This window comes from Helianthus annuus, chromosome 1 (genome assembly GCF_002127325.2).
Source record: "Helianthus annuus cultivar XRQ/B chromosome 1, HanXRQr2.0-SUNRISE, whole genome shotgun sequence".
Classification (NCBI taxonomy): domain Eukaryota; kingdom Viridiplantae; phylum Streptophyta; class Magnoliopsida; order Asterales; family Asteraceae; genus Helianthus; species Helianthus annuus.
The window spans coordinates 64,883,290-64,906,028 of NC_035433.2; the positions used below are offsets into that span (position 1 = coordinate 64,883,290).

Consider the following 22,739-nt stretch of genomic DNA (forward strand, 5'->3'; position numbering starts at 1 on the left):
GGGGGGGGGGGGGGGAGGTCGAAAACGTATATACCAAAAAATTTCTATAGAACCGGGGGGTCGAAAACGTATACACCCAAAAATTTCTATACAAAAACTACATATATAACACTACTGAGCGAAAAGTTCGGGGGGTCGGGCGCTAGGGCTGTAAACGAGTCGAGCTGAGTCGAGCCAGGGTGGGGTCGAGCTTAAGCTCGAATTAATTCAGGTGGTTAACCTTGGCTTGAGCTTTACGTCGGAGTTAAACGAGCCTAAGAACGAGCCAACGAGCCGAGCCATGGGCCGAGCCGAGCTTAGCTCGAGCTGGGCTTGGTTACAAAATGAGCCAGCTTGGTTCACGTCATCTCAAATTAAGTTTTTTTAGCTAGTTTTTCTCGAGCTTCTTTCTAACAAGCTATGAGTCGCGAGCTTTATGAACAGCCCTATCAGGCGCCCCTCCCCGCCTCTTCTATACTTCACCCGTGGTTATCTATGTAGACACTGTAGACAAGTAATTGCAAGATATGTATTCATACACGTGTGTATCTGAACTAGTTTCAAAGGGCAACATCTGACTGCTCCAAAGCAATCCTATCTGCAAACTCATTGAATCTTCTTCATCCTTCTTCACCACTCTCCAGCCAACCAAAAACATTTCAAAACTACACACGTTCAAACCCCCAAATTCCATGAAGAATTCATAACAATCATCATCCAATCCAATCCAATCAATCAAATCAATGGCCTCAATCTCCACGTGCTTCACAATCACCCCCAAATTCCACTCAAAAACCTTCAAATACTCCGTTAATCACCTTCTCCACAACACTTATACCAAATTAGGAACACCAAATGGTAGCAGCATCAGTAGTAGTAGTAGAAATAGAAGTAGAAGTAGAAGCTTTGTGGTGGAAATTAGGGCTAAATTTGATACGCCACCGGTGGAAGCGACGGCTAGGGTTAGACCGGGGAGAATAATCGAGAGCGATAAGTTACCGGCGGAGGTGAGGAAGCGGACGATGGAGGCTGTGGATAAGTGTGGGAGAAGAGTGACGGTTGGTGACGTGGCAAGTAAGGCTGGGATTAAGTTGACTGAAGCTCAAAGGGCGTTGCAGGCACTTGCTGCTGACACTGATGGCTTCTTGGAGGTATAGATGTTTTGATATTTGTGTAAATGTGTTTTGAGATTTGTGTCCTTTGGATTTGGGTTCAGTGTTCATTGATTTGAGAGTTCAGGTTTGAATTACAACAACAAACGTACCCAAATCCCACACATAGCAAAGCTATCGTTAGGGTGAGATGTAGGCAAGTCTATCCCAAAGGATAAAAGAGACTACCCCTAGCTCCAAAGTCACATCCAGATATCAAAGTCACATAAAAACATACATACGAACAAAACAACATAAAACATAGTGCTAAAGATACTCTTAGCAAGCAATTAGTGAAAGCAAACAATAGGGACAAAAAAACAAATAAAAACACACAGACAAGCAATAACACGCAAAGGCTACCAAAACATATCGACACGCTAAGCTCCTAAGGAAAGACCAACATTCTAAGCTCCTAAAACCAACATCCTAAGCTCCTAAATAATGAGTTCAATGCTAAACCATACTATTCTCCTAAAAGTCCTTAGCCTTAATCCTACGTCTCCAGTCCACAAACTCCTATCCTGGACCATATCCTCAGAGAGGTGCAATTCCAGCAAATCCTGCCTAATCGGCTCCTCCCACGTTAGATTTGGCCTACCTCTGCTCCTCCTCCCCTCTACATGTGTTAGATTAGTTTGAGGTTTGAATTGAATATGCTTAATTCATGTGTTAGATTAGGAGATAAAACTTGTCTAGATGTTTGTAAGATAGAGGTAGCTCTAGTTGTTGTATGCTCAGTTTAGGGTTTCAAATGTGCGTATTCTTTGTTCTTGATACTTACGTTGTGTTCCCAAGTTCCATTTAACGAAGGAAAAGAAGGGATTTGGAAGGATGTCAAGAAACATGGTGTTCGAAGAGTTTTTTTTAAGGAAATGGAGAGAAATGAAAGGATAACTTATGTTTATTTTCTTCATTCCATATCCTTCCAATTTGGAGAGATTTGGAAGGAAATGGTTTTTAATACATCAAATCTTTACTTTCTTTTCTTTTCATTTCCTTCGAACTCGGGAACATGGTAGTTAATTACATCTTTCATTTCCACGCCCTTTCTTTTCTCTCCTTAATCATCTTTCTCTTCTTTTCTTTCGTTTATTAAACTTGGGAACACAACGTTAAATTCTGTGTTGTCAAAGGCACGTAGGCCTTAGGGCTTTTTTAAAATGAGTCACGTATTATGGAAATACCATATTTAAGGAGTTTAGACATGTTTTAGCTTATGCCAGCTGCACTGCGCTTGGGCACCAAGACGTGTGCCTTGAACGCTTTGAAAACAGATTGAAATAACGTCACTAAATTAATTCTTTGAACATGCTAAACGCTTTTTTTTTTTTTTAAATTGAGTCTGTTATTGTGAAGTACATATATGTTGAGTGCAATCATTTTTCATGATTGTGATATAAACCCAGAAATCTAACAAACGTAACTGATAGATCTAACTGCGGGAAACTTAAATATTATAAGATAGAAGACCCAATTCGAGATGTGTTAATCTCCAAGAACAAAGGTATAGATACCCCAATTTAGATAACATAAACATTGACAATTCCCAAAACTAGAACAAGAGATATTAATAAACATAAATAGAGATAACTGCTCCTAAACTTCAGCTACGTATTTACCCACCAGCCCTAATTATCATTAACTGCTTTCTTGACTGGGTTTTGACTGGGCCCTTGACGGGGTATGGGCTGCAGTTGAGTTAAGGGTCCAGTTGTGTTTATTGGGCTCTGTTGGAATCGTATCAATACAGCCTGCCGGAAAACAGACTTTGTCCTCAAGTCGACAATCTGATATTTGTTGACTATTGTGCCAAGCAATCAACCATTCGATTGTAGGCTGACCCACTTCATAGACCCATCCACAAGCTAAAATGGATTGTGAAGGCCTTGCAATTTTCTTGTCTTTTGCATCTGAACACCACCTAGATGACCGTTTGATAGCACGTTTGATTTCAGCGATTTCCTCCTTATCATGTGTGTCCCCTTCAATAACAGGTGGTTGTTCACAGTCGGTATTCCTTTCCCCTCCTCCCGACTCCAACAGTTGCATGTTAGGAATCGCATGTGCTTATCAAAATCAGATATGCGTGGAGGGATTTTAGGGGTGGGTTGCAATGGCTTAGGTATGGTTGGTAAATAAGGTTTATCAACTTTAATTTCCAAAATCTGGTGGTGACCTTTCCTGTTATTAGAGTTGAATATCTCATCTCTTTTGTTGGCCATTAAACTGTTCTCCGCCACCGTGTTGTTCCAATCCTCATCTGATTTTTCACAATAACTGCCATCTCTGATCATTTGAGTCTTGATTGCTGCAATATCATCCTTCATGGCTGCAAAGATGGCGTCCAATCGTGCCACAATGGCTGATAACTGGGCAGAGATAACCGAATTCCGGGTTGTAAGCGCCATCGACTTTCCCGGCAATGCAACCAAATGATAGAACCCAGAAATCTAACAAACGTAACTGATAGATTTAACTGCTGGAAACTTAAATATTATAAGATAGGAAGACCCGATTCGAGATGGGTTAATCTCCAAGAACAAAGGTATAGATACCCCAATTTAGATAACATAAACATTGACAATTCCCAAAACTAGAACAAGAGATATTAATAAACATAAATAGAGATACCTGCTCCTAAACTTCAGCTACTCCTGCAGGTTTCAGATGAAGGTGATGTTCTGTATGTTTTTCCGCAAAATTATCGTTCGAAGCTTGCAGCCAAATCACTTCGGATAAAAACGGAACCTTATCTTGAGAAAGCAAAGGTATATAATGCTTTAATCCCAAATCCTGAGTACTTTTTATTGTTATAAATTAGGGATCATCGTGGTTCCTAAAACTTACAATTTCAATCAAAATGTGATTTTTCAGTCTGCTGGTGAATACTTGATCAGGGTTTCTTTTGGAACAGCGTTAATTGCTTCCATTGTTATTGTTTATACAACAATCATTGCTATTCTGTCAAGTAGTAGGTAATTGGTTCTTTCTCTTTTTATGCACTTGATCAATGTGCTCGCTCTTATCATCAATGGTTTCATTATTGAGGTAGTTAAAACATTACTGATAATAACAGTGAAGAAGATAATCGAGGAAGACGCAGAGGAAGATCTTTTGATTCGGGATTCTCTTTTTACCTTAGCCCTTCCGATTTGTTTTGGTAACGTTTCTTGCTTTTCACAAAAAAAAAAAAAAAAAAAAAAAAAAACATTTTATTCAAGGCTGTAATGTTGAACGTCTCGTTTAGGTATTGGGATCCGTATTACTATAGAAGGCGTCGCGTTCGAAATGATAATAACGGAATGAACTTCATTGAATCTGTAAGCAAAAGCTAATACTTTTGCTTTTTGCATTTCATTTATGTTAATTATTTGCTGATGTGGACGATGATGAACTAGTGCAATTTATCAATCTTTTGTAGGTTTTTTCATTTGTGTTTGGTGACGGAGATCCAAATGAAGGTATTGAAGAAGAAAGGTGGAAGTTGGTAATAACTAGGCACTATTTTAGTGGTCCGTTACTTTCAATATTATCTTGCTATATGTGTATGTCTTGGTTGTGTTTTGCATCTGTATTTTGATTTAACATTTCACCGATAATCTTATAATATTTCATCTTACTATTGCAGATTGGTCAGTACATTGCATCAAATGGTGGTGTTGTTACAGCAGAGGAACTTGCTCCATATCTTGATGTAGAATCTGCAGAAAATATGGTAGGACCTTTATTACAATATAGGAATAACTAGTTTTTTTTACCAGCCGCTGCTGCAACGCGACGTGATAAATTATAGACTACAATCAACCCGACTCGTTTCCGAACTAAATTTCCATTGAAACGTAGAGTGATCCGAATTCATACCGTTGTATGAAAATGTATTATATCTGACCTAACTTGTGTCGAATCGTAGACCAACTCAAAATGTACATCAAATAAACACGTGTGGCGGCATCGTACGCGATGTGTTCAATCAACTCGACTCGTTTTCGAACTAAATTTACGTCGAAATGTATAGTAACTCAAATTTATACCGTCGAATGAAAACGTACTATATTTTCCCTAATTTGTTTCCACACAAAATTTACGTCAAAGCGTAGTCCAACTCCAAACGTACATAAAAATAAAACATTTTATAATCGACCCGACTCGTTTCCGAACAAAAATTACGTTAAAGCGTAGACAAACTCGAATTTATATCGACACGTACACAAAAATAAAAACTTAAGAAATTAGTTTTAGGGTAAACTCCAAACTTTAGAAACTTGAGGGGGTCAAAGTGACATTTACAAAATTAAAGGGTTACTTTTGCCACCGACCTTTTGTTTTAAGGTTATATAAATATACAAAGCAGCTGAATCATAATGTCGGAGGAACACATAAGAATTAAAAATTTTGCAGCATATTATAATATTCTATATAAAGCAATTTGATTGTCTTTTGCTACAGGATGATGACTCATACATATTGCCTGTTCTTCTTCGTTTCGATGGACAACCAGAAGTCGATGAAGAGGTATGTTACTAGACGGTTGATTATTTTATGTGCGCATATGAAAGTTGTTATAATCTATATCTTGTTTTTGTACTCAGGGGAACATCTTGTATCGTTTTCCGTCACTTCAACGTACAGCTGCTTCACAAAGAAGTGGTAGGAAGGAATATGTGGGGAGAAAATTTAGTGAATGGGTCGGAGGAGTTGATAAATTCTTTAAGGAAAACAAATGGGATTTCAGGTCTCGTCACTTTCGTAATTCCTTTTATATATTGTACATGTGACAAGATGAACTGTTTGCTGTTTGGGTTACATGTCACAACTGATAATATAATTTAGGTGGTCTTATGCGTTAACAATTAACAGGTGAAGGTTTAATTTTTTTTTTTAATAAATTGATTTAGGGGATTATTTTGCATTAAAAGTAGCCTTGTAAACTAACCGAACGAACACGAACTAGTTCGTTGATTCGTTTAACATTTACCAAACAAATGATCGAACAAGAACAATTAAACAAATAGGGTTTTCTTGTTCGTGTTCGTTCATTAAGAAAATGAATGTGTTCATGTTTGTTCATTAATAGTATAAACAAAGAGTTCGTGAACGTAAACGAACAAAATAACGAGCTAACACCAATTACAAGTAAATATGAATAACAATGTATTGATCCTAAAAAATAATAAAAACTAGACTAAATTGTAATGGGTGATATTTTAATTTTATAAACTACACTAAATTTTAGTAGGCCTAACAATCTTAAATGAATATATTAACGAATAACGAGCATAAACAAACAAGAAAATTAACTAACATAAACGAACGAACACTGACATAAATGAACAAAACTTAAACAAATGTTCACGAACATAAATGAACGAATGAGACGTGTTCATGTTCGTTTGCTTAACTAAATTGAACAAAAAATTATGTACATGTGCATTCATTTATTGGAATAAATGAACATAAACGAACTTCCCACCGAACGGTTCACTGAGCGTTCGGTTCGTTTACAAGCCTTATTAAAATAAACTTTGGCCGACTTTTGACACATTTCCTTCTAAACATAAATTTTTACCCGTTAGACCCGTGAAAGTAAAAAATAACTCGAATCAACTCATTTATAATAAATAAATTACATATATTGTTTGTATCCAGCATCTTGACATGTATTGATTCTCATGATGCAGTAAAATTAGCAACGCAGAGAAGGCAATGGTTGGTGGGTTGGGCGCACTTAATCTCTTTGGGGTGATTGTTCTTGGCACCATGTTGAAGTACGTTTTTTATAATCTATTATTCAGATCCTTCTTAATTATTCCACTTCATTTCTCTAAATTCTTTTTTACGATTGTATTTGAAGGAATATGACGGTCTCACCAAGTGGATTCATTTCATTTGTATCTGAAATATTTCCTCTTCTACAGGTACATTTATATGGTTAATACGGATCATATTTTATTGTTATCAGCCCGATAAATGGATATAAGTTTTAGAGTCAGCCTGTAGAATAATGAAGTATTTAAAAACTCCTATATATTCTTCAACTTATATTAAATTAACACAAGCATTTTCACAGATCTATGCTGGCTCCTTTTTTGCGATTCCTTTGGTCCGATGGTTTATTACTCAAAGAACAAATGCGCAAATAGAAAAAAGGAACCGAGCTAGAGAGCAACGAGCACGAGCTCTTGAACTGCCGGATGTCACCCTCAGACGGAAGGTACGTATGCAGCATTTATTCATTATGTTGACTTTCTTTGACTGAAATCTCCACAAGCAGTTCATTTTTTTAGACAATTGATGATTTTGATTTGTCTTATTGGATGATTTGCGTTGGAGTAATTATTTATCATGTATAGAGATGACAGTTTTAACGCGTAAAGTTATTCAAGATTTGTATTATTATTGTTAACAGTATTGTTTTGGTAACGAGTACAGATTCTTAATGCTCGGGACATGTCTCAGAGGACTGTGATCGGACAGGATCGGATTGTGTACACCACGGAAAGAGACATATTTGAGCAAGACTATGACACACAGGATTGGGATAGGAGATTCAGAGAGATTGAGAAGTCTGAATAGATGGTGTATTGTTGTTGTAAGTTGTAACAATAATAATTTATTTAATCATGGAAAATTTTATACAAGATTCAAATAATACAGTATCAAACTATCAAAGTAAAAAACAACCATGTACATTTATTCTAGTAGTTCAACGGGTGAGTTACTTTATATTCGTTGAATCAACTTGAGTTATCGATGTGCTTTTATCATGACAATTGTAAATTATTAGTGAGATTTTAGGCTTGTTCTTTGGTTGGTGGCGCCGTGACGCCATTTATACGTTTAGATTCCATAGTGTTCGGTGTATTAAGTTTTTAGTGGTCGAAGATTAGTACTACCGCTATGTTATGGGGTTTATTTAGTTTTGATATGTAGTGAACTAATTCCTAATAGAGCATATGGTATGAAATGGAGGGGCTCTATTGTACCATGTCTATGGCTCTATTGCCTATTGTGTAATAGAATAAAGCCCCTTATTATTATTATTATTATTATAATAATAATAATAATAATAATAATAATAATAATAAATAAATAAATAAATAAAATAACTTGATTGATTATCATTTTATTGGGGCCCACCACCTTCTCTCTGTTGTTTCTTGTGAAGGGGTTGTTGGCCTGTTTCTTGTGAAGGGGTTGGAGAGTGTTCAATGGGCGCCCAAGCAATGGAAAGGGAATGCTATTGGGTGTTACTTGGCTGAGGTGGAGAGGCGCTACCATATATCGCTCAACCTAATGTAGACGATAATAATGATCTTTGTTGATAATTTAATTATTATTTATTATACACTAAAAGCATGTCATGCTAATTTTACTTAGACAGTCATGTGATACGTAAATTTATTTTATGTTGATCAACAAAGAAAATTCATTGAAAAAAAGCTCCTAGCAAGGTGATAATAGGCATAGAGTACAACCCTCTTGGGACCATATATCAAGCTAGGACTTAATCTCAAGTTTAATGACTGGTCTAATGATTTAAAATTTAAGGTTATTTACTTTATTTTCATATATCTACTTTATCTTCACATATTGACATAATATCTTTTTTAGTAATGACTCAACCTAAAAATACACAGTTAAAATATAAGGCTATAAGCATCACTAACTGATATAAATACTAGGCTATAATAAAAATGCTAAAATCCATATAAGATCACAAAACTGTTATCCTATTGCTATAATTACATCGACATACTTGCACACGCATTCAAGCTCGTCATTCTATAACTCCTTGTTGCAGACACGAGTTGAGTCATTGTTGAATTGTCATAAAAAAGTATTTTATAGGGTTAATGTGACACCTCGGATCTTTCCGGATAACCTTTCGATGTAACAAACGTGTACGTAATCGACTAACAGTAAAAATGTACGAAAAACTATTTGTTATTTTGTGTTATATGCCGATTTACTTATGTGTATGTATATATATATATAAGTGTTATATATGTAAACCGAAACCTCGACTCGACTCGAGACCATGCCCGGTCTCGGGTGAACAATAGCACTTGGGCCGGTTAAGGCCTTGTAGCCGAAAAACCCAACCCGGAACCCCATAGCCCAACTCGAGATCCTATATAAACCAACCCTCCCCTCCCTTAACCATTTTTACAACACTCATCTCACTACACTCATCACACTCTCCCTCATTCACTCTCTTCTTTACTAAACCCTAAAACCCTTACTAACACCAACATCTACCATCACCTTCTTCCTACTCGGAACCAAGCTCTCGGGCCAACCAACATCAAGAAACTCTCGAATCCTAACTCTCGGACCAACCACATCATCATCCGGTTAGTGTGTCTTATGTGTTTACTATGATTTTTGCTTTGTGTTAGAATGTGTGATGATGATATATGATATAAATGGTTGGTTAAATGATCTTTTCGCATGATGGTTGATGATTAAAAAGCTTGCTTAGATGATTTAGGGTGAATGATCATGAAATGTATGATATCCGATTTGTTATGATTTTTGGTTAGAAGTTCATGATAGGTGTTATTGATTGCATGTTTCGGATTGTTGTTGTCCGGTTATTAATGAGGGTCCGGTTAAATGTTTTTAGGCATAGTTTTTGGGTTTAAATGGTGATGTTACTGATGATGATTATAGTTGCTGAAAATAGGATTGTTGCTTAGGAGATATTTCTTGAATATGTTGATAAAATGAAGAACAGTTTGAATGTTACAAAATATTTTCAAATATGCTGATTTTGATCCAAATTGGTGCACAAACCGACCAACAGACATGTTTAGTGGCTTAGAACACTGATTTCATGAAATAGCAATTCCATTGGGTCGTACACTGCAGGTTCTAGAAGGGATTGCCATGCACGTTACCACGGTTGCGAGTCGCAACCTTTGGTTGCTACTCGAAACTACACATGACCAGTCGAAACCTCCCAGTTGCGAGTCGCAATCAGCACGCATCAAACCTAGTTGCGAGTCGCACCCACAGCTGCTAAGTCGCAATCTCCGGTTACGAGTCGTAACCAAAACCATGATGAACCGAGACCTCGGTTGCGAGTCGCAACCTCGGTTGCGAGTCGCAACCACCTTAGTTTCGACTGGGCTGTTTTATGTTATTGGGCCTTGACTGTTTGTCTTGTTGTTTTGGGCTTCAACTGTTGGGCCTCCTATTGACTGGACTTCATTTTGATCTGCTACTGCATGTATATATGTTACTGTTTGTATTTCTGCCTGTTAACTGTTTGTATACGTGCATGCTATACATGTTTACTTGTACCCGACTTGACCCATACTTGGTAACCATGCTAGGACGTGGTAACCAACGAGCTTAACCAAGTAACGTATCTTACCGAGCAACCCAAGGTGAGTTCACAACTTAGAAGCATGCGTCCCGGTGGTTTGGGACACGAGACTAAAACAACCCTATCCCCTTGTAAAGGGGATACCGTCTACATTCCTTCCCTAGTTATTGGGAACAAACTTACTTTATCTTCCCTTGTATTGGGAAACCTTTTTAGTTAATTACTGTTTATACGGAATGCAACCAACGGCACTAAACGCAACTCTATCACTCAAGTCCCTACTACATAATACCGATTAGTCGCCGGGGCCAGGCGAACGGGTTATTAGTTGATAGCGCTATTTAGGTCTTACCAGCCTCACACCGTGCCATGGTATGGGATCGGTCGTGAACTAATGTACTCAGGCATCCGTCAATGATGATAGAACATTGACATCGGGGCATCCTGCGGAAACGCAAACGGTTACCTAGTGTTCGGTATTGGAAAAACAGTTTAGTCGCTAACTTTTGGGGTAGCTCCCCATGGCATGTATAAACGGATAAATTAACTGGTGAAACGAGTTTTTGGTAATTAAAACTGGACAACTAGTGAACTCACTCAGCATTATTGTTGACTCCTTACTGCATGCTTTGCAGGTGGCCAGTGACTGGAGCAGCTGCTTGGGATGTGTAGTGGTCGTCTGCCCGTGTGTTGGGCATTTATCATGCTTACCTTATGAACACTGTTTAAAACTGTTTAATTATGCTTCCGCTACTTTTTACTCTGAACTTAAGACTTTGAACTCTAAACTTAACACTTGCTAATCGTATGGTTAGTAAGTATTGCTTTTGTTATCAATTTAATTATTCAGTATAATTGGTGGCTGGATCCTGGTCAGTCACGCCCTCAAAGCGGGTGTCATCCGCGGGTGGATTTTGGGGGTGTGACAGATTGGTATCAGAGCCATTGGTATAGTGAATTTGGTTTTAAAAAGGGGAAAAATCTTTTTGAGAAATACCAAACTATAACCCGTGACTCGTGACGACACTACACTCCAAGTACAAGGCTCGACTTATCTGACCTCATAGCTCGGACCCATAGTTACTTGCTTAATTGTCTTATGTTTTCTGCCTTACTATACGTACTAGTTGCCTGATTAGATAGATACATCTTCTCTCTTCTATCTTATTCTCGCTATCACGCACTCATACTATGTTTTCTGGTTATGAAGACAATGAGTGGACGCGGACGAGGAAACGTCAACATGACTCAGGCTCAGTTCACTAACCTGCTCAACACTGTGGCTGCAGCTTTCGCAGCTCACCCTATAGGTAAACTCGATGTTTTAGGATGTTTAGATCCTACCGCCACATCGTCTTTTCGCCTCTAAACCTATTTCGCTTCGCTCCTCACAACAGGTCAGCCTGCACCTGTGCAACCACGTGTTTGTACCTTCAAGACCTTCATGGATTGCAAGCCTCTTCCGTTCAGTGGCACTGAGGGTGCCATAGGACTCCTACACTGGATCGAGAAGGTCGAAGCTGTCTTCGCTGTCTGCGAGTGTCCCCCTGCTAATTGGGTGAAGTTTGCTACTGGTACTCTTGAGGGAAGCGCACTTTCATGGTGGAAGGCGCAAATTCAAATGCTTGGTTTGGAGACTGCTAACGCTACTGCGTGGGAAGATTTCAAGGATATGATCAAGGAAGAGTACTGTCACAGGGATGACATCCACAAGCTGGAGAATGAGTACTATGAACTCAAGATGGTTGGGTCAGAGATTGAGACCTACACCAAGCTGTCCAACGACTATGCTACTCTTTGTCCAAACATGTCTCGACCTATGTATCGAAGAATCGAACTGTACATCAAGGGTCTGGCTCCAGAAATCCGAAGCCATGTAACTTCAGCCAACCACGCTACCATTCAGCCGATCGTTCGACTTGCTCACAAACTCACTGACCAGGCTGTGGAAGAGGGCAGGTTGCCCAAAAGGATCAGTGCTGCGGAAGGAAGTTCTAGTGATGGTAAACGAAAGTGGGAAGGAAATCAGGGCAAGGATGCTAACCCTACTCAAGCCCCAGCTCAGCAAAGGAAAACTGACAACAACAAAGGCACTCAGCAACAGGGTGGCTACCGGGGAAACTACCCTAAGTGCAACAAGTGTAACAGGCACCACAATGGGGCATGCAACAAGGGTCAGTGTCAGCGATGCCACAAGATGGGGCACGAAGCAAAGGATTGTAGAAGTCAGTTCCCGGCAAGGCAGAATCAGCAACAACCCCAACAGCAACAGCAGCAGGGAAACAACAGAGCATGTTTTAAATGCGGGGCAACAGGGCACATGCGAAAGGATTGCCCTGAACTGAATCAGAATCGCAACAACAATCAGGGAGCTGGGAACAATGAGCAGAACAACAATGCTGGAAATGCAAGGGGAAGAGCTTTCGTGATTGGAGCTGGAGAAGCAAGGAACGACCCCAACGTCGTGGCGGGTAAGTTCCTACTTGATGATCGTTATGTTTCTGTGTTATTTGATTCCGGTGCCGATGCCAGTTATGTATCCCTTCGCATTAGTAAGAAACTTAAGCACTCGCCCGCATTATTAAGTTCTAAGCACATCGTCGAGATAGCTAATGGTAAGAACATCGAGGCCACGCATGTGATCCACGACTGCACCCTAGAATTGTCTGGCCATACGTTTAGTATCGATCTTTTCCCTGTCAAACTTGGAAGCTTCGACGTCGTCATTGGTATGGATTGGTTATCCAAACATCGCGCTGAGATCCTCTGTCAAGAGAAAGCAGTTCGTATACCTCGCCGTTCTGGTCAACCCCTCATCGTCAAAGGCAACAAAGGTGGAGAGGTCACAGGCATTATCTCGCTTCTGAAAGCCCAGAAGTGTTTGCAGAAAGGGCACACCGCTATCCTGGCACTTGTCACCAACACCCACGAAAAGGAAAAGAGGATTGAAGATTTTCCTGTAGTACGCGACTATCCCGAGGTATTTCCTGAGGAACTACCTGGACTCCCTCCCCACCGTCAGGTCGAATTCCAAATCGAGCTAGCTCCCGGAGCAGCACCTATAGCTCGTGCACCGTACCGTCTAGCCCCTGCAGAACTGAAGGAACTCTCCACGCAACTACAAGAATTGTTGGATAAAGGATTTATCCGTCCTAGTTCATCACCCTGGGGAGCCCCAGTACTCTTTGTCAAGAAGAAGGATGGCACATTCCGAATGTGCATCGACTACCGTGAGTTGAACAAGGTTACCATCAAGAATCGTTACCCTCTCCCGCGCATTGACGACCTATTCGATCAGTTGCAAGGATCGAGCTACTATTCAAAGATTGACCTGCGATCAGGCTATCATCAGCCGAGAGTTCGTAATGAAGATATTTCCAAGACTGCATTCAGGACTCGTTATGGTCATTACGAGTTCCTCGTCATGCCTTTTGGAATGACTAACGCACCTGCAGTGTTCATGGATCTTATGAACCGCGTATGTAAGCCTTACCTCGACAAATTCGTGATTGTGTTTATCGACGACATCTTGATTTATTCAAAAAGTCAAGAGGAGCATGAACAGCACCTACGCCTTATCCTCGAACTCCTTCGCAACGAGCAACTGTACGCCAAATTCTCTAAATGTGACTTCTGGCTTCGAGAAGTCCATTTCCTCGGCCACGTAGTTAATAAGAACGGAATTCACGTCGACCCAGCCAAGATCGAATCAATAAAGAACTGGCCTACGCCTAAGACTCCCACTGAAGTTCGCCAATTCTTGGGTTTAGCAGGCTATTACCGCAGATTCATTCAGGGATTCTCAAAGATTGCACAACCCCTCACGACTCTTACTCAGAAAGGCGTCGCCTACAAGTGGAATGCAGCACAGGAATCTGCTTTTCAGAGGCTTAAGGATAACCTCTGTAGCGCTCCTATTCTCTCGTTACCTGACGGCACTGGCGACTTTGTGGTTTACTGCGATGCGTCTATTCATGGACTCGGTTGCGTGTTAATGCAACGCGAGAAAGTTATTGCCTACGCCTCTCGACAACTCAAGACGCATGAAAAGAACTACACGACGCATGACTTGGAACTGGGAGCAGTGATCCTTGCTCTTAAGATATGGAGACATTACCTGTACGGTACCAAGTGCACTATTTACACCGATCACAGGAGTCTCGAGCATATCTTTAGGCAAAAGGAATTGAACATGAGACAACGTCGATGGGTCGAACTCTTGAATGACTACGAATGCGCCATCAAATACCATCCTGGCAAAGCCAATGTCGTGGCAGACGCCCTCAGCCGAAAGGACACTATACCAAAGCGCGTGCGAGCACTGCAACTTACCATCCAGTCTAACCTCCCTACCCAGATTCGAAATGCTCAAGTTGAAGCATTGAAGCCGGAAAACATCAGGGCTGAATCTCTGCGAGGGTCGAGACAGCAATTGGAACAGAAAGAAGATGGTGCTTACTATGTAACAGGACGCATTTGGGTTCCACTCTTTGGAGGTTTACGTGAACTCGTGATGGACGAAGCCCACAAGTCCCGCTACTCAGTACATCCTGGTTCGGACAAGATGTACCACGACTTGAAGACTACGTATTGGTGGCCTGGTATGAAGGCCCACATAGCAACATACGTCAGCAAATGTTTGACTTGCGCGAGAGTCAAGACAGAATACCAGAAGCCAGCAGGTCTACTCCAACAACCAGAAATCCCGAAATGGAAATGGGAGCAAATTTCCATGGATTTTGTTACAGGGCTACCTAGATCTCAACGCGGAAATGATACTATTTGGGTAATAGTGGATCGATTGACCAAGTCCGCGCACTTTCTGGCTATTAAGGAAACAGACAAGTTTTCTACCTTGGCAGAGATTTACTTAAAGGAAGTAGTTTCGAGGCACGGAGTGCCAACCTCAATTATTTCCGACCGAGATGCTCGATTTACCTCGGAATTGTGGCAAGCTATGCACAAATGCTTTGGCTCACGTTTGGACATGAGCACTGCTTATCACCCGCAAACGGATGGACAGTCCGAACGTACCATCCAGACTCTAGAAGACATGCTTAGGGCATGTGTGATCGATTTTGGCAAGAACTGGGAGAAACATCTACCGCTAGTAGAGTTCTCCTACAACAACAGCTACCACACTAGTATTCAGGCAGCACCTTTTGAGGCATTGTACGGACGTAAATGCCGGTCACCTCTCTGCTGGGCAGAAATCGGTGATAGTCAAATCACGGGCCCAGAGATGGTGGTGGATACAACGGAAAAGATTGCCCAGATCAGACAACGCATGGCGGCAGCTCGTGACCGTCAGAAAAGTTACGCTGATAAGCGTAGGAAACCATTGGAATTCCAGGTCGGTGACCGGGTTCTACTTAAAGTCTCACCCTGGAAGGGTGTGGTTCGCTTTGGTAAACGGGGCAAGCTTAATCCGCGATACATTGGACCGTTCGAAATTACCGAGAAGATCGGTAAGGTTGCTTATAGATTGAACCTGCCCGAAGAGCTGAGCGCGGTACACAACGTTTTTCACGTATCCAACCTGAAGAAGTGTTTGTCGGATGAAACACTTGTGATTCCTTTTAAGGAACTAACGATTGATGAACAACTACACTTTACTGAGGAACCAATTGAGATCACTGATCGAGAGATCAAAATCCTCAAACGTAGCCAGATACCTCTTGTACGAGTTCGTTGGAACTCGCGACGTGGCCCAGAGTATACCTGGGAGCGGGAAGACCAGATGAAGCACAAGTATCCCCAGCTGTTCCCTAACGAAAATCCCAGCACTGAAGCTACGAACGAATTTCGGGACGAAATTCCAAACTAACGGGGGGATGATGTGACACCCCGTTGAAACGCTTTCACTTACACTAGCTTGACAGTGGCTGCCTTAACTTTCGGGACGAAAGTTCCTAAAACTTGGGGATAATGTGACACCTCGGATCTTTCCGGATAACCTTTCGATGTAACAAACGTGTACGTAATCGACTAACAGTAAAAATGTACGAAAAACTATTTGTTATTTTGTGTTATATGCCGATTTACTTATGTGTATGTATATATATATATAAGTGTTATATATGTAAACCGAAACCTCGACTCGACTCGAGACCATGCCCGGTCTCGGGTGAACAATAGCACTTGGGCCGGTTAAGGCCTTGTAGCCGAAAAACCCAACCCGGAACCCCATAGCCCAACTCGAGATCCTATATAAACCAACCCTCCCCTCCCTTAACCATTTTTACAACACTCATCTCACTACACTCATCACACTCTCCCTCATTCACTCTCTTCTTCACTAAACCCTAAAACCCTTACTAACACCAACATCTACCATCACCTTCTTCCTACTCGGAACCAAGCTCTCGGGCCAACCAACATCAAGAAACTCTCGAATCCTAACTCTCGGACCAACCACATCATCATCCGGTTAGTGTGTCTTATGTGTTTACTATGATTTTTGCTTTGTGTTAGAATGTGTGATGATGATATATGATATAAATGGTTGGTTAAATGATCTTTTCGCATGATGGTTGATGATTAAAAAGCTTGCTTAGATGATTTAGGGTGAATGATCATGAAATGTATGATATCCGATTTGTTATGATTTTTGGTTAGAAGTTCATGATAGGTGTTATTGATTGCATGTTTCGGATTGTTGTTGTCCGGTTATTAATGAGGGTCCGGTTAAATGTTTTTAGGCATAGTTTTTGGGTTTAAATGGTGATGTTACTGATGATGATTATAGTTGCTGAAAATAGGATTGTTGCTTAGGAGATATTTCTTGAATATGTTGATAAAATGAAGAACAGTTTGAATGTTACAAAATATTTTCAAATATGCTGATTTTGATCCAAATTGGTGCACAAACCGACCAACAGACATGTTTAGTGGCTTAGAACACTGATTTCATGAAATAGCAATTCCATTGGGTCGTACACTGCAGGTTCTAGAAGGGATTGCCATGCACGTTACCACGGTTGCGAGTCGCAACCTTTGGTTGCTACTCGAAACTACACATGACCAGTCGAAACCTCCCAGTTGCGAGTCGCAATCAGCACGCATCAAACCTAGTTGCGAGTCGCACCCACAGCTGCTAAGTCGCAATCTCCGGTTACGAGTCGTAACCAAAACCATGATGAACCGAGACCTCGGTTGCGAGTCGCAACCTCGGTTGCGAGTCGCAACCACCTTAGTTTCGACTGGGCTGTTTTATGTTATTGGGCCTTGACTGTTTGTCTTGTTGTTTTGGGCTTCAACTGTTGGGCCTCCTATTGACTGGACTTCATTTTGATCTGCTACTGCATGTATATATGTTACTGTTTGTATTTCTGCCTGTTAACTGTTTGTATACGTGCATGCTATACATGTTTACTTGTACCCGACTTGACCCATACTTGGTAACCATGCTAGGACGTGGTAACCAACGAGCTTAACCAAGTAACGTATCTTACCGAGCAACCCAAGGTGAGTTCACAACTTAGAAGCATGCGTCCCGGTGGTTTGGGACACGAGACTAAAACAACCCTATCCCCTTGTAAAGGGGATACCGTCTACATTCCTTCCCTAGTTATTGGGAACAAACTTACTTTATCTTCCCTTGTATTGGGAAACCTTTTTAGTTAATTACTGTTTATACGGAATGCAACCAACGGCACTAAACGCAACTCTATCACTCAAGTCCCTACTACATAATACCGATTAGTCGCCGGGGCCAGGCGAACGGGTTATTAGTTGATAGCGCTATTTAGGTCTTACCAGCCTCACACCGTGCCATGGTATGGGATCGGTCGTGAACTAATGTACTCAGGCATCCGTCAATGATGATAGAACATTGACATCGGGGCATCCTGCGGAAACGCAAACGGTTACCTAGTGTTCGGTATTGGAAAAACAGTTTAGTCGCTAACTTTTGGGGTAGCTCCCCATGGCATGTATAAACGGATAAATTAACTGGTGAAACGAGTTTTTGGTAATTAAAACTGGACAACTAGTGAACTCACTCAGCATTATTGTTGACTCCTTACTGCATGCTTTGCAGGTGGCCAGTGACTGGAGCAGCTGCTTGGGATGTGTAGTGGTCGTCTGCCCGTGTGTTGGGCATTTATCATGCTTACCTTATGAACATTGTTTAAAACTGTTTAATTATGCTTCCGCTACTTTTTACTCTGAACTTAAGACTTTGAACTCTAAACTTAACACTTGCTAATCGTATGGTTAGTAAGTATTGCTTTTGTTATCAATTTAATTATTCAGTATAATTGGTGGTTGGATCCTGGTCAGTCACGCCCTCAAAGCGGGTGTCATCCGCGGGTGGATTTTGGGGGTGTGACAGTTAAAGAGTTTATTAACGATAAATGATAATGTGCAATGCAAACTTGAAGTGAATACATGAAATAATTTCTTGTCAAGTTGATCTGCACTGATGTTAGGGTCGGTTCGTAGATTTTGACGGCCTGTACGACAAGTAAAGATTGGTTCTTAAAACAGAAACACACATGTATATACACAAAATATATTTGTACGACGATAATGGTCGCAACAAAAAACAAAACAAAATTACCGTAGCAAAATGGTTAAATAAAGGAAACATTATCCTCCTCTCCTAGCATTTTTAAAGCAAAGTTGTTGATCAACTCTTCGTTATCCATGTTCTCTAATATATCGTTCTCGGTAGCTATCATTGCCAATATATTATTGTGACATTGTGGATAGTAGCAGCCTAGCAGGGCCGGCCCAACAGGCTTTAGACCACCAAAATTGAAGGGCCACCAATTTTTCAATAGGTTTTCTTTATGCTAGGCCCATTTTCGTAGACTTGGCCCAATTTCTTTATACCTGATATCCCAGCAGCTGGCATATACGTGAAACTTCAAAGCGCATGCGTGCAGCGAGAGAAATTGACGAATTAATCCTCGAAATTAGCGGTGTTAAGGATGAAAGCGACGGTATTACAGATGTCGTTTGAGTTTCCAATATGGAGTCAAGCAATCAGACATGTGATAATCATGGCATCACAATTTTCATTCTCAACTGAAGAACATTGTGCATGTAACAATTTAACAACGACTATTTTAAGCTTTTTATAAACTAGTCAATAATCAGTCGTAATATTGATGATTTGATCGAACCCTGGTCTCAAACATCAACTAAAATAAGTTTCTGTGATTTGTTGATTTTATAATTTCGAACTTGGGATGATTGATCGAACCCTAGTCGCAAAATTGCTCACTACTCAATTTTGCGATTTTTTCTATTGTGGCTGGCTTGGAACTCGGAATACGTTGGCACTCAAACTCTTTTCTGCGATTTAATTTTGTGGTTGGCGATTTCATCTTGTGGCTCTCACTCAGGTTAGACATTCACATCCTCGTTTTGTTGTTTAGGGAATTAGAGTATATTTAACAATTTGAATTTGTTGTTTAGGGCCATTGGTTGATTTTAAGTTGTTGTTTATGGAATTATGGCTTATTTGTTGATTTTGTTGTTAATCTCATAAATAGATTTATATTTAAACATATACTCTATCTATAGAAAACATATAACTTCAAACAAAAAAATTAACTACGCCAATTATAAACTTTTTTAGTTTATAGTTGCCGGTCCCAAGCCCGGGTAAAGGAGGAGGGTTTTGTTACTAAATATGTTGAAAAGGATAATTTTGAAAAAGGGCATCTACTTAGTAGTTCGCTTAGGGTCTCCGAAAACGTAGGAATGACCCTGGATAGTAGGACTTCAACAACTTCAAATTTCGAACTACTTCTTTATATATATGTATTTGTTACTGAAATAAACAAGACTGGATAAGTGATTAGGAAATTTTGATTTAAATAATCTCAACTATTACTTGTCAACCGACAACAGTTCTAACTAACGAAATATTTTGTGAGAATCCTAACTTTTAACCCATTTTCTACCGACGAGCTTTTCTAACTGAGATCTAAGACTATGGAGTATGGGGCTTGGGTTGGGGCGTGGGTTGGGGGAAAACGCCCAAGCCACCACCCAGGGTGGGCTTGGGTTGGGGCGTGGCCCTTGGGGCTTGGGTTTCAAGCCGGGCGTGGGGCAGGGGAAGCTAGCTGACATGGCGGGCTGTGAATGGCCAATTCAAACTAGTCGTTGGGCTAGCCGTTGGGGGCATGTTTAAAAAAAAAATCCTTTATAAATACCTTACCATATTTAACATTTTTCTCACACAATATCAAACACATAAAACACAATCTTGCCATGAGTTCTTCAAGTTATAGTGAATCGTCATCATCATCTGACGATGGTGCGGAAATATTTCTACAAACGTTCGCGACGGTGGTGAAAGCTATCGTTGTCACACCCTGACTTTTGCGGAAGCGTGATTATGGTGTGACTTCTTAATACCATAGAAATCAATCACAACAATACTATATGATGAAAACATAAGATGCTTATCCATTAAAAGAGTTTAGAAAACTACCACAATACCATTGTTTGAAAAACATCAATACCAAATAAATTTACAAACCATGACATGTTTAAATGAGTTCGCAAGACTCAACAAAAGTACTTAAATAAAACCTGAGCTTAGAGACGTGTATCCCGTCCAGGATTAAGATACACCCCCTAAACTCGACAACCATGGATAACATCTTCTATTCAAACGCAACTTGACGACACATGCATACCCTTCCAGATCTACTAGTTTCCTGAAATGCATGTAGTTTGAAAACATCAACAAAAGTTGAGCGAGTTCATGTGTATGTGTATGAATAAGCCTTTAAAGTATGTCTGTATAAATGTATGTCCCTGGTATGTAGCAATAAGGAAAATCAGATCAATTAATGTGTAGCTAATACATTAATAAGTGACATCCCCTAGGAAGCACTCAAACCTGTATGCGTCTTTCGTACCGGCCCCTCCGGCGGAACGACATAGTCACCATATGCAGCCACACGCAGGCCCATGGGTGGGGCTCGCAACACACAATAGATCTATCATTCATGCCCTTCGGTCCTAATACAAGGATTAATGGTCTTAAGACAATAGCCTACCCATTCAGTACATTCCTTAGCTAATCATACCATGCATAAAACATTTGTAATCAGTATGTAACATGTATTTCACCCCCGAAGCTGTAAAACTGAAAACAGTTAAAAGAAAAGGGGGACATGAACTCACTGTTTTGCGTTCTTCGAATCCGCCTATAACTCAAAGTGTCCTCTGATGTACACGACTACCTACAATGTACTATAGTCTTATTAGACGAGCGGGTCATGCCTTGACTTAGTATTAATTAGTGCCTTTGAGTTACGTTTCCAAGTGTCTTCATCATTATTCCCAGTTATATAATTATTTGTTAAAATAATAAATATTTTAACTTAAATTAAATTTATTGAATTTTTGGAATAATAGTTATAATGATGTATATTTTCTTAATACTTCCCAAGTATTTATTCTTGTATATTCTTCCCAAGGATGGGGGTATCTTTCACTTGTATAGTCTTGCCATGTATTAGGGTCGTATTCCGGTGTGTGTTTAGACGTACGAGGTTACGTATTTTTATTGTATTTCCTAAGTATTCTTATACTTAATTTCGTATTAATTTCTCCGGAATATTATCTTCAATAAAAGTCCACCAATACATATATTTCCAAAATATATGTATTTAAGAAATATTACTTAGAAAAATTATTTATAATTTTTTTCCTTTAGCAAAAATATTCGTATTTTCACATAAGTTCCAAAAATAGTATATTTTCAAGTCTCACTTAGAAAATATATATATATATATATATATATATATATATATATATATATATATATAAATTATTTTTACCCAAAAATAATGTATTTCGAGTGTACTTAAGAAAATATATATCTTTCCCAAAAATTATATATCTTCTAAAAATTCCAAGAAAATATATTTTTACTTCCCAAAAATAATATATTTTCTCCTTGTCAAAAATATGACATAACTTTGTAATAATCACGAAAATCCCATTTTCATTCTCTTGGTGTTCAAAATACCAATTACCAAAATACACTTGTAAATAATTTTCCGCAATATTTTGTGAGTTACATTTCTTGTTCGGTTTCGTCAACATTTTTTTTTTGTGTAACTTATATACTTATTTTTTGGGATTTTGGTAAATATTTTGGATGGTAATTTTTGGTATTTGGATGAGTTATATTATTCCAAGCACCAAAATAATATAACTAATACACATAATATACAAGTAATCACACATGTTGTTAGGCCCTAAAGTGTGAGACTGACGCATCAAATTAACACAACGGGTTA

The 22,739-nt window shown here is 39.7% G+C and overlaps 1 protein-coding gene across 1 annotated transcript; it reads left to right on the top strand.

Moving 5' to 3' along the window:
* Positions 1–480: 480 nt before the first annotated feature.
* On the top strand, positions 481–7,903 carry LOC110942435 (uncharacterized protein At5g03900, chloroplastic). Its single transcript, XM_022184210.2, has 13 exons — positions 481–1,130; positions 3,794–3,901; positions 4,008–4,108; positions 4,210–4,293; positions 4,381–4,453; positions 4,555–4,620; positions 4,762–4,848; positions 5,580–5,645; positions 5,723–5,865; positions 6,812–6,898; positions 6,985–7,048; positions 7,201–7,344; positions 7,563–7,903. Exons 1-13 carry the CDS (start codon positions 723–725, stop codon positions 7,704–7,706), a joined length of 1,575 nt encoding a protein of 524 aa, XP_022039902.1. The 5' UTR covers positions 481–722; the 3' UTR covers positions 7,707–7,903.
* The last annotated feature ends 14,836 nt before the right edge of the window (positions 7,904–22,739 follow it).